The following is an 11,773-nucleotide window of genomic DNA, read 5'->3' as shown; positions in this document are numbered from 1 at the left end:
TGATGATGCCAACTTTTAATAAAGGATAACAAAGTTGTTATTTAACAAAGGATTTGTTAAAAGTTGTTCGGGGTTTTAAGGATTTTTCTCCTTAATTATGTTAAAGGTATTTTCATTTTTTACTTGGCAAATAAAATCAATGTTAAATTCTTTTGGGTTTTTTTAAAGTCTTATTTTTATTTTAAATCTTCTTCCACTATATTCCCCTGAGTCTCCTAGACTCCAAGAAGGTTTTTCAGAGGATTTGGAAAAAGCTACAGCAATATTTTTCAACCTTGGTAACTTTAAAATGTGCAAACTTCAACTCCCAGAATTCCCCAGCCAGCAGCTTGGAAGTTGAAGTTCACACATCTTAATACTGCCAAGGTTGAAAACACTGAGCTGCAGGGTCTATTCAGTCAAAATCTTTTCATGAAAAGCCACTTGTGTATATGTACAAAACTACATATATTTCAGAAACATGCATATACATATATATATATAGCAAGAAGGGAGATATCAGAAGCTGTCGCTGTGCTGCACAAGGAACGTATTATTCCTACTGCACAGTTTAAAATGTTGGCATTACTCAGATTTATAATTAGCAGGACAAACCTGGAGCAGCAGCTGCAGATAGCAAGTCATTTTATCAAGCCACTCAAAATGTATTTGAAAATGTATAAAGGGTAGGTATAAAAAAATCCCACCAACCATGAAAAGGAAAGCATATAAATACTGCACTTTCGGGGACCAAATTATAGGAACCAAAACTAAGAACAAGGAAATGGCCACCATTCCAAAGGCAACTGGTAAACAAACCTGTAAAATATAAAGACAGAATTAAAACAACAGGTGTTAAATAGATGAACAAGCAAGAAATAAATGCACAAAAAAAATTACATTTCATACATGAACATGAATCAACTTTAGGCACAATCTTGCCAGAGCTGCATTAGACAACTATTTCTTATGATTTTATGAGTACATACAATCAGCTGATGGTCACTAGGAGATCCATAAATAACTCTGAAGACACTTTCTTTAACTGTGAGGCTTAAGTAATCATCTTACAGTAATTTGCCTGAATTCACTCAATCTTGCATATGGCCACTATATATAGTACCGAGCTATTAAGCTATTTTTTAAAAAGGTGACGTTCATGAATGCAAAATCAGCATTGGCTGTGATGTTTTTCTTCCACATTCTCTATCATCCAAACAGAATTTACTCATTGTACAAACCCAGCAGAGCAAGGTTGAATGTGCTTCTCAGAATCAGGGAATGGAAAATATTGAGAACCTGGGGACTTGTAATTGCCAATCAAAATAAACACTGCTGGGATTTGATTGTTGTGTAACCTGATTCAGTATAAAGCAGCTTCCTTTGTTTATCTATTCCACTGGTAAAATTGGCACTGGGCCTGCTTAGGGTGACCGTCTGACCTTTCAAAGATTACCAGACCCAAACATTATGTACAACAGGATACAAGCTGGGCGGATATGATCTTGTAGACAACCCTCACTCTGTCAAGGACGTAGGAGTACCCATCTCAAACAATTTAAGCCCCAAAGCCCACTGTAGCAGCAACCTGACTCCATTGTTACATCCTCTAACCCTCTCAGCTTCAACCTTAAACTGTCTCCTGTGGACCTCCCCCCATTCCTTAGAGGTCATAAAGGGGGCGTGCATAAGCGCACCACTGTGCCTACCATCTCTGTCCTACTGTTCCCATTTATTTGTGTTCATTTCTTTCATTCATGTGCATGTTTATATAATACCTGCTATCTTGTACATGTTTGACAAACTAATAAAATACAAAATACAAGTTAAAAATTTAGTTACACATTTCCATTCCTTTCTATGTACCTTGTATGGTCTGAGTAGATCAGGCTCTCGATATCGGAGGACAATGACGCTAGCGCATGTTAGTCCAGTCATAAGCCAAATGGAGAATCCAAAATAATTCATTAATGCAATTAGATCAGATGAAATGAGGAAAGCAGTTGCAATAACGGTGGACAAAATCATGGCTGGTGCTGGAGTAGAATGGTGGATATTAAGCATGGATACTATAATGGGCAACTGTCCAGACTGACTCGCAGCGTAGCTCAACCGTCCAAGAGTGAATACGCTGCCGTTGAGGGCACCAAATATAGAAATAGCCACAGATGCAGGAATTATCCAAGCAAATGAAGGGATCACTCTCTCAGCCCACATCACTGCTACAACAACTGAAAGGAAATGTCAGCATTGTTAACAGATTATGTGCAAAGGCTAAACAGCTTTCCTTAATATATCACACACAGATTCGTATATTAATGAACCTTAATATACTTTAGTGAACTTTGGAGAACAAATAAGATTTGGTTCCAGAGTAACTAAAGCAACATTGTTTGAAGCTGCAAGTCTGAATAAAACTCAGCAATCTTTCGCTTTTTCATAGCTCTAAGAAAGTGATACCTGTAGCAAGTAACCATCATTAGGTAATCTTGCTGGAAGGAAAACCACCAGGTATTCTCATGTCTGGCCATTAGATTGACTTTTTAAAAAAATCTATTTTAGAAGGCAGCAATGGCAAAGTACTTCCACAGTGTTATTAAAAAAAAACTTGTATGGAACTTTGTGTTCACTCAGAATCCTAGATGGCTTGTGGGAAATTTTCATTACATAATTTCTATTTGAGGTTGTCCTGGAGAAAACATCTGCTGGAATTCTGTAGAGTTCAAGTAATGATGGCAATGGAATAGGATGGCAGACAGAATGCAAGGTCCAATTGCAAAGATGCAATATATTGTATTTATATTGCAGAGGTAATAGAAACTAAATGCCTAGAGCTGTTTTGTAAAACCTTCAACTGGACCAATTACATCTTTAATAAAACACCAATAATTTTTAATATGTTATTCCAGCATGAAGTTTGCTGACCACATTACCAAGCCCTGTCTTTTGGCACACTATCAGACATGCACAGGTTTAAGCAAAGCAATTAGCTTAATCCTTTCGCTTTGCTGCCCTCCCTCTTCAACATAATTCCAGTCAATGGGGAAAGCATCTGTCAATCTCCCCCCCCCCCCCTCTCTCTCTCACACACACACACACCACAGTAGGAAGTGGGTGTCTGGATTAATCTCTAGGTTCCTTCCTGAGCCCTTTTCAGCTCCTTCTATAAAATTCCTTGTAATGAATCAAGGTAAAAGAAAAAGTTTGGAATCATTAAGGGAGTCCAAGGAAACATAAGCAGCAGTTCTACATAGAATATATCATTCTAGTCATTCAGAATAGATGGTAGGTAGGTAGGTAGGTAGGTAGTAGGTGGGTGGGTAGGTGGGTGGGTGGGTGGGTGGGTAGGTAGGTAGGTAGGTAGGTAGGTAGGTAGGTAGGTAGGTAGAGGATAGATAGATAGATAGATAGATAGATAGATAGATAGATAGATAGATAGATAGATAGATAGATAGATAACAAATGCCAACTTCTTAATTTCTCCATGTTATGTTTGGGAAGCAATGAAGGAATGAAGTCTTGTCATTTCAACGTTTAGTTCTTTGAGCTGCACAATGGAGACATGAAGGCAATCAAATTGCTTGCAACACTGTTGGCTGAATAGTTTAGTACTACAATGCAATTCTGAAAGGCCACCCTTTAAATTTACCACCCATCATTTAATTGAGGATGTAAAATGGTGACAATCAAATACCCTCATGTGCAGAGAGATGTGTGCCTACATAAACCATTTACAACCAGCTAAAGCAGGATTGGCAATACAAAACAAAAGAAACCTCAATGCTAAAACATCCTTTCTTTCTTGTTGAAATCTCAAGGGGCCTCCAGTACAAACCCTGTTCTACACCACACAGCTCCGCAGGAAGATACTAGTACAGGGATCAGCAACCCGTGGCTCTGGAGCCGCATGTGGTTCTTTCATCCCTCTGCTGCAGCTCCCTGTTGTCGATTGACTCCACAATTGATACGGTTTTCGGTTAGGACAGGTAAAGGAAAAAGGATGCTATTCTAAGAGGAAACTCTACAATGGGGTAACCAGACTTCAGGCCAGCTCCAGAATAGAAGGGGGGGGGGGGCTTCCAGTTAGGATCTTTGTGGCTATTTCAGTGTTTAAGGTTGCTGACCCCTGTACTAGTAGAATGGTGGCAGACCAGCCTGACTGAGACTGTTGGGGAGGGGAAGGAGGCATGTCCACATAAACCAATGTTCAATATATGCTTTCACCAACAACTGGTCATCTGATTTTACTTCCATTGGAGTGGATGGATAGCTTTGCAACAACTGTTGTTGCACTGTGTTGTTAAACCAAGAACAATTTAAGTCAGTCTTATGGATTGGAGGTGCACTGAAAGTGGTATCCTACAAAGGCAGTCAGAAGATTCGTGCCATAATTTACTGCATGTGGATGCATTGCCTGTGATTCATCTGAGCTTATGTAGTGGATTCTTTGTTGTATCGATTATATACAGATTACCCAGCCATACCTGAGGAAACAATTTCCTGCGGTGTGAGAACTGTCAGATATGAAATGTTAACCAGCAAATAGAAAATAATGACTAAAGGAAGTGCAGTCAACACAGTCCAAAGAATGTTTCTGCTTGGATTTTTAATCTCCTCTGCAAGACATAAAATAGAAATTACTCAAACGTATCTATTTATACAGCAAAAAATGATACAATCCCAAGTATTTACTAAAAACATTTTTTCTGTAATTTTTCTCAAACAAAAAAAAAGCTTTCCTGCTTTTCCCATATCCTTTTGTCAGGTTCTTAAAAGCAATTTGGGAACAGTCCAGAACATTTTCAGGTTCATGGACTCTGAAATGCTGCATATATGAAGCAGTGTTCAGTGCCCCTGAATTTACTACTTTTAGTCATCATTGTTTTTGTTGTAATGCTTTAAATTTGATTTCAAATCAAACATCATCATTAATAATTTATCACTGCTGTGTCCTGAACAGTGGTACAGGAAATACATGAACAAATTTTAAAATGTAAATGGCTTCTCATGCAAAGCATTTCTATTTTAATATTGATTTATTAGACTTTTTGGCTAGCTCTACGATGTTTACATTTCTGAAGGGATGCAATGGCTCAGTGGCTGACATTGAGCTTGTCAATCAGAAAGGTCAGCTGTTCAGCAGTTTGAATCCCTAGCACGGCATAACGGAGTGAGCTCCCATTACTTGTCCCAGTTTCTGCCAACCTAGCAGTTCGAAAGCATGTAAAATTGCAAGTAGAAAATTAGGACCACTTTGGTGGGAAGGTAACAGCATTCCATGTGCTTTCGGCATTTAGTCATGCCGGTCACATGACCACAGAGATGTCCTCAGACAACACTGGCTCTTCGGCTTTGTAACGGAGATGAGCACCACCCCCTAGAATCAGGAACAACTAGCACATATGTGTGAGGGAAACCTTTACCTTTATACATTTCCAGTCAAAGCACTGCCATACAAATTATATACTGCAATCACTCTTAGAAATAAAGATGAAGCTGGAAGTTGTTTCTGCACAATATGGATTTTTCTCAATTTATTTGCAAAAAGAATGTACCGGGACCAGGATTAATAAGAATTGGCCTATTTTAGACTCACAGAACTGTGTGAAAATAAACTGGCCATAATGAAATTGGCCAGTTTATTTTTATACAGTTCTGTGATAAATGAGGCAGTATACTGAATGGATTTAAATTAAATGGGAGAATGGGTTCAGTCTGAGAACTGAATGGAGCAGCAAGAAACCCATCTTTTTTCAAATGGCGAGGTTTGAGGAAAATGTATAAGGGCACAGCAAGCGTTAGAGAGGGTGCATGAGGGAGGCAAAGTGAGGTCAGGATGGGTGGCATGGCATGAGCATGAAGTGGCTGAGGGAGGGTAGAAGAGTGGAGGGGATTTACCTCAGCAACTTGCAATCTTCCCCTGCCGGCTTCCCTGTTGACTTACTGGGGAAGCTGGCAGGGAAGTTCTCAAATGACAACCACATGACCATGGGGTCTACACCATCCTAAGTATGATCTGTCAAGTGCCCAGGTCATAATCACATAACTGCGGGAAGGTTAGAACAGCCAGAACTCCAAGGACCAGCCATAACTACAATTTGTTCAGCATAAACTTCAAATGGTCATTGAATAAAGAGTGGTAAGTGAAGGGCTAGCTGGAGTCAAGATTTCATTGACAGCACAGCAAGTGATTTGGCAAAGAAAATGGAAGACATACCTGCTAAGTAGCCGAGGGACCACCAGCCACCGTATGCATACAACCCTTGGAAAAATGCTTCTGAGATCTGCACAGCATCTGGAATCTCACCACTGAAAGCATTTTCAAATCTGGCTGTGTTCTTTGTCTTTCCTCTGATCAACAGGACTATTCCACTGATTGCAATAATGGAGAGAGCCATCATTTTGAGAAAGGTGAAAACGATCTGGACCCAGGCAGCCATCTTGATACTTCGCCCATTGAGAATCCCAAGGAACAAGAGAACAGCCAAAGCCAAACATTTCTTTGCCATCTCAGGAGCTGGGCACGCTCCATAAAAAGGTTGAATGGCATATTCGGCAAACAGCAAGGCTCGAGCGGCATTTGAGGCTGGTCTATTAAACATGGCGGTCCATAAAAAGATAAAAGCCACCGGAGACCCCAGGGCTCTTTTTATGTAGCTGTATTCCCCTCCAGAAAACGGCAGTGCTATGATGAGCTCTGCGTAACAGAGAGCACCCATCAGCGAGATGATGCCAGAAAGAGTCCAGATTATTAAAGACACACCAACATTGAGCAAGGAATATTTGAGCACTCCAGTTGGGGAGACAAAAATTCCTGCACCTATAATTGTGCCTACTATGAAGCTAACCCCTTCTAAATAGCCCATTGTCCTTTTAAGATGGATCTTGTTTTCATCGGCATTTGCATCCTGGTTACCTTGGTCTCTCCCCATGGTTTCTGTTTTCTTTTGGTGCTTTTGGGTGAGCAAATGAGGGTAACCTGAAGACCTGGCACCCTTCTCTTGTGGAAAGCAAACAAGTGATTTCAGAACTCTGTCCTTTTAACTTTAAAAGGGAAAAAAGGGGTTGATGATTAACCATGTCTGTTCAAAGGAGACGGTCAGGTTTTGCAAAGAACAATTAGTTCAATCTGTGGGTTTTCTGCACAAGAAATATAATCCAGTTCCACTGAGTTTTTGGAGAGTTATCAGCTGATGGTTAGCAGGCAGACTGATTCCTAAATCTGTACACTTAATTTCTGTCTAATATGCTATTAGACAGAACCATTTCTACCATTGGAAGAAGAAAAAAAAACAATGTAGAGAAAGCCCCCAAATTATGGCTTCTGGAATTCTTTCCAATCCCTTGCTAGCATTCTGAGCCTCAACCCAATTTCTCAAAGGAATATACTAGGGTGGTGGTATGGAGGGAGGATTACTCTGCAGCATCCTGGACATTTTCTAATTCAATCTTACTTTTTGTGGCTTCTCATTTTACATGAGATTGGATCTCATTCTATTCTGTTTTGGGCAGACAAATGAACAGAGTCCCAACCTTCTTTACATAATTTCTTTCTAATGTTCCACTAGATTGCACAGGATAAAAGACTATCCGTAGGACAGAATGTTAATTTTCCTCCTACATATTTTACTCAAAGTCTGCTACCAAATCTAAGTACCTGGTTAATCAAAATGAAGTGCTTCTCAATATTCTCCCAGATTACTCATTAAATGAAGCATATGGCCATAAAACTTTACTGGTTCTTTAATGATTTAGCAAACTGTTACCCTGGACTGAGGCAATGCTACAACTCCTTCACGTATTTGGTTTGTCAAAAAAAAAAAAAGTCCAAAGAAAATTCCTAGAGATTTTATCTGCTGGCTTTTAGTATTTTTAAACTTTTAAAATGAAACTGTTCACCAGCCATTTTTACTGTCTTTACTCCCCAATCATATAAAAGACGTCCTCACTCAATGACCACTTGTTCAGTGACTGAAGTTACAATGGCACTAAACAAGGAGACATGTAGGCAGTTTTCAGAACTGTGGCCATCACAGAATCCCTGCAGTTGCAATTCAGGCACTATGATGGTTGCAGTTTCTTGTAGTCACATGATCACTATTTGAAGCCTTCACTGCCAGCTTCTAACAAGCAAATTAAAGCTGGGAGAAGGTAATAATCGCAATGATGCCGTTTAACACATGGGATTTGCTTAATAAATGCACTTGAACTGCCATTGTAAATCAGTTGGGTTTTGTTTTTGCTTTTGCTTTGTGACCATGTTGTTTAGGGATGGAGATACAACGACCTGGAAACTGATCTACCCCCTATCCTCAAAGGTATGACCATCACACATCATTTCTGCAGTCATGTGCTTGCAATTCTGGCTCCCTCTTATGGCCAATTGAGGAAAACGGCAACCAATCACATTTTACAGTATTATTTAAAGAAAAAGGTACAACATTGTTACATGATTTATATATTGCCAACCCAACCGTTAGATTATATTCCTAACAAGTACAATACAAAATGCCATTATAACCAAACAGACAGATTTAATATTGCAGTCTAAGACCTACAAACTGTTGGCAGTAGATATTTTTCTGTAGAGTACACGCTACTCTCAGCAGTTTAGCATTGTTTGGATGCTTTCAAAACAAACACAAGCGATAGGCAAGCAGCTGGGCTGACAGCCTTTTCTTTCACCTTTGCTCTTTGAGACAACATGGATAGAAAATTCGGATGAAACTTACTAAATACAAAATCTGTTATTGTAAAAGATAACAGATGTAGCGTAAACAAAGGTTTTTGGAAGGACTGCCTTTCTTTATACTTGGTTTAAGCAATAATAGATCTAAGAGCGGCCTTATTTATGCACCACAGAGATCTTTGTGTCAGGGCATTTCAGAGAATCCACACAATTCCTCAGTCTGGAACAACTTAGACCATGTGATGGTGAACCTATGACACATGTCAAAGGTGACATGCCAGCGTTGACCAATACCCAACAACTATTCTTAAAATCATTTATGTATATTTAAATGCCACTTGAGAATGCCAGACTCTTGTGCAGCTTCTGGGCCCTCTAAAAAACATTCGAGAATGGAGCATGCTTTCACATGGCTGCAAATGCCACAGAAGAGCATTCCTCAAAGTCGTTTCAAGAAACCAAGATCTCATGCAACCTGGAGCTGTTTCAGGGTGGTCTCAGGGGTCTGTCCAGTGGTGGGATTCACTTACCTTCTCTACCGGTTTGCGAATGTGACTGCACATGGGCGCTCGCTTCAGTTGCACATACTGTGTGTGCGTATGTGCATCACCTTCTGCACATGAACAGTGTTTGAGCATTACGTTGGGGCAGGTGAACAGAGCCTCCTGCACCCGCCGCTACTGGTTTGCCCGGACCGGAGAGAACCGGCTGAATACCACCTCTGAATCTATCAAAGGAATGAAAGCTCCACCTGAAGGCAAGCATTTTGCAGCAGATTCTGGGCGTCACACAGATAATTGGATTGTATTTTGTTTAAATAAACAAATACATAAAAGAATTGTTTCTCTTTTGTTCAGGGGCGGGGTGACATGCCAGCAGAGTCAAATTAGGCATTTTTCAAGTTTTTGACACATCAAAGACCAAAACGTTTGCCATCGCTGACATAGACCAAATCAAGGCACAGATAGTCCTTGTTTGACGACCACAATTGAGCCCAGAATTTATGTTGCTAAGTGAGAAATTTGTTAAATTTGTTTTGCTCCATTTAATGACTTTTCTTGCCATATTTGTTAGGTGAATCACTGCAGTTGTTAAATTAGTACAACGGTAGTTAAGTGAATGAGGCTTCCACGTTGACTTTGCTTGTCGGAAGGTTGCAAAAGATTATCCATCACCCATGTACACTGCAACTGTTATAAACGTGAACTAATTGTCAAGCATCATAATGTAAATGATGTGACCATGGAGATGCTGCAATGGTCATAAGTGTGATAGGTGGTCACTTTTTTCAGTGTCGTTTGAACTGAACTGGCCAAAAGAGGAAGACAAAAAGGAGCTAGCAGATCACTTCACAATTATTTCAATTATTTTCATTGTTCTTCCCAACAAAAGTCTCAATCTCTGTCCTGGTTTTGTTGTTGTTGTTGTTGTTTGGTGGTAAGATGGGATACTTTGAACAGTCACTAAATGAACTGTTGTAAGTTGAGGACTACCTGTATTCACAAATACAAAGAAAACACAAAAATGGAAAGAGTTATACTTGTTCTTTTCCATTTGAAATCATTTCCATCATTAGGACTGGAATCTGGAGCCACGTGGCCAGGGGACTCCAAATAAACAGGAGCCGAAGGGAGTGTGATGTAGCTGCCAATGGGTCAAGCAGGTCAAATATCAACACAATGTGAATGGTTGCATCTGCCAATTACATTTTGCCCCAGTGCATCTGTGCTCTGGGCAGGGACCAGAGAGATTTAAAGACAAGTTGCCTTGTTAGACTCTGCATGCAATCTGTGGAAATGATTAAAATAAAAATTGAGGGACTGAGCAGTGTTTCTATTCCTAGTTGCCAGCTCCTGGGAAGAAGGCAGAAGAATAACTAGGACTGTGAATATAAGGAAATGTAGCAAACTGACCAAAAATTGCATTTTGTTTTGCTCCCCCCGCCCCACTTCAGACTTGATCACCAAACCACAATATAACTAACCAACTCAGCAACCCTTAAGGTTTCCATGAGTTCCCTTTTCTACTAGTTACTGAAATTAAATTTATGTATAATTAAATTAAACTCTAACAGCATAAAGTGAAGAGGAACTAAAGAGCCTCTTGGTGCGAGTGAAGAGAGTGCAAACGTTGGCTTGAAACTCAGTATTTAAAAAAACTAAGGTCATGGCATCTGGCCCTCTCAATTCCTGGCAAATAGATGGGGAAGAAATGGAGGTAGTGAGAGATTTTATTTTCCTGGGCTCCAAGATCACCGCAGATGGAGACTGCAGCCAAGAACCTAAAAGATGCTTGCTCCTGGGGAGGAAAGCCATGGCAAATCTAGACAGCAGACTAAAAAGCAGAGACATCACCCTGCCAACAAAAGTGCATAGTCACGGCTATGGTTTTTCCAGTTGCAATGTATGGCTGAGAAAACTGGACCATAAAAAAGAATGAGCGCCAAAAAATTGAGGCCTTTGCACTATAGTGCTGGAGAAGATTCCTGAGAGTCCCTTGGACTGCAAGGCAATCCAACCGGTCAGTCCTAGAGGAGATCAACCCTGACTGCTCTTTAGAAGCCCAGATCCTGAAGATGAAACTCAAATCCTTTGGCCACCTAATGAGAAGGAAGGACTCACTAGTGACGAGCCTAATGCTGGAAACGATTGAGGGCAAAAGAGAAAGGGGACGACAGAGAATGAGGTGGCTGGATAGAGTCACTGAAGTAGTAGGCCTGATTTTAAATGGACTCCAGAGGATTGTAGAAGATAAGGAGGCCTGGAGGAACATTGTCCATGGGGTCACGACAGGTCGGATACAACTTCGCAACTAACAGCAACATAATTTGATATGGCGTCCCTGCGAAACAACCCGTTAATAGCATGATGAACTAGTCATGTCATTTTTTTCCTTAATTAATTTCAAAATTACAGATGGTTACGAAGTCTTTGTGTAGTAACAAAACTATTAAAACTTAGAATGAAAACAAACCAGGACTCAAACAGAATCTATAGATTGACTTCTGCTGATTGGCAAACAGGATTAAGAAAACTAGCTAGTAGCTAATATCCCAACAAATTTAGAATAATCACAGATGGCATTCCTCTTTGGAGACAAGCATGT

At 40.1% G+C, this 11,773-nt stretch overlaps 1 protein-coding gene across 1 annotated transcript; it reads right to left on the bottom strand.

The window, feature by feature from the left end:
* Nucleotides 1–6,992, bottom strand: SLC7A13 (solute carrier family 7 member 13). Its single transcript, XM_087706907.1, has 4 exons — nt 6,197–6,992; nt 4,464–4,595; nt 1,846–2,210; nt 1–798 (listed from the first exon to the last, which is right to left on the bottom strand). Exons 1-4 carry the CDS (start codon nt 6,909–6,911, stop codon nt 565–567), a joined length of 1,446 nt encoding a protein of 481 aa, XP_087563033.1. The 5' UTR covers nt 6,912–6,992; the 3' UTR covers nt 1–564.
* Between the last annotated feature and the right edge of the window lie 4,781 nt (nt 6,993–11,773).

This window comes from Thamnophis sirtalis, unplaced genomic scaffold, assembly GCF_051295495.1.
Source record: "Thamnophis sirtalis isolate CommonGarterSnake01/CBP01778 unplaced genomic scaffold, rThaSir2_p1.2 scaffold_2, whole genome shotgun sequence".
NCBI lineage: Eukaryota > Metazoa > Chordata > Lepidosauria > Squamata > Natricidae > Thamnophis > Thamnophis sirtalis.
The sequence above is the reverse complement of the archived record's forward strand: the minus strand, read 5'-3'. Positions and strand labels throughout refer to the sequence as shown.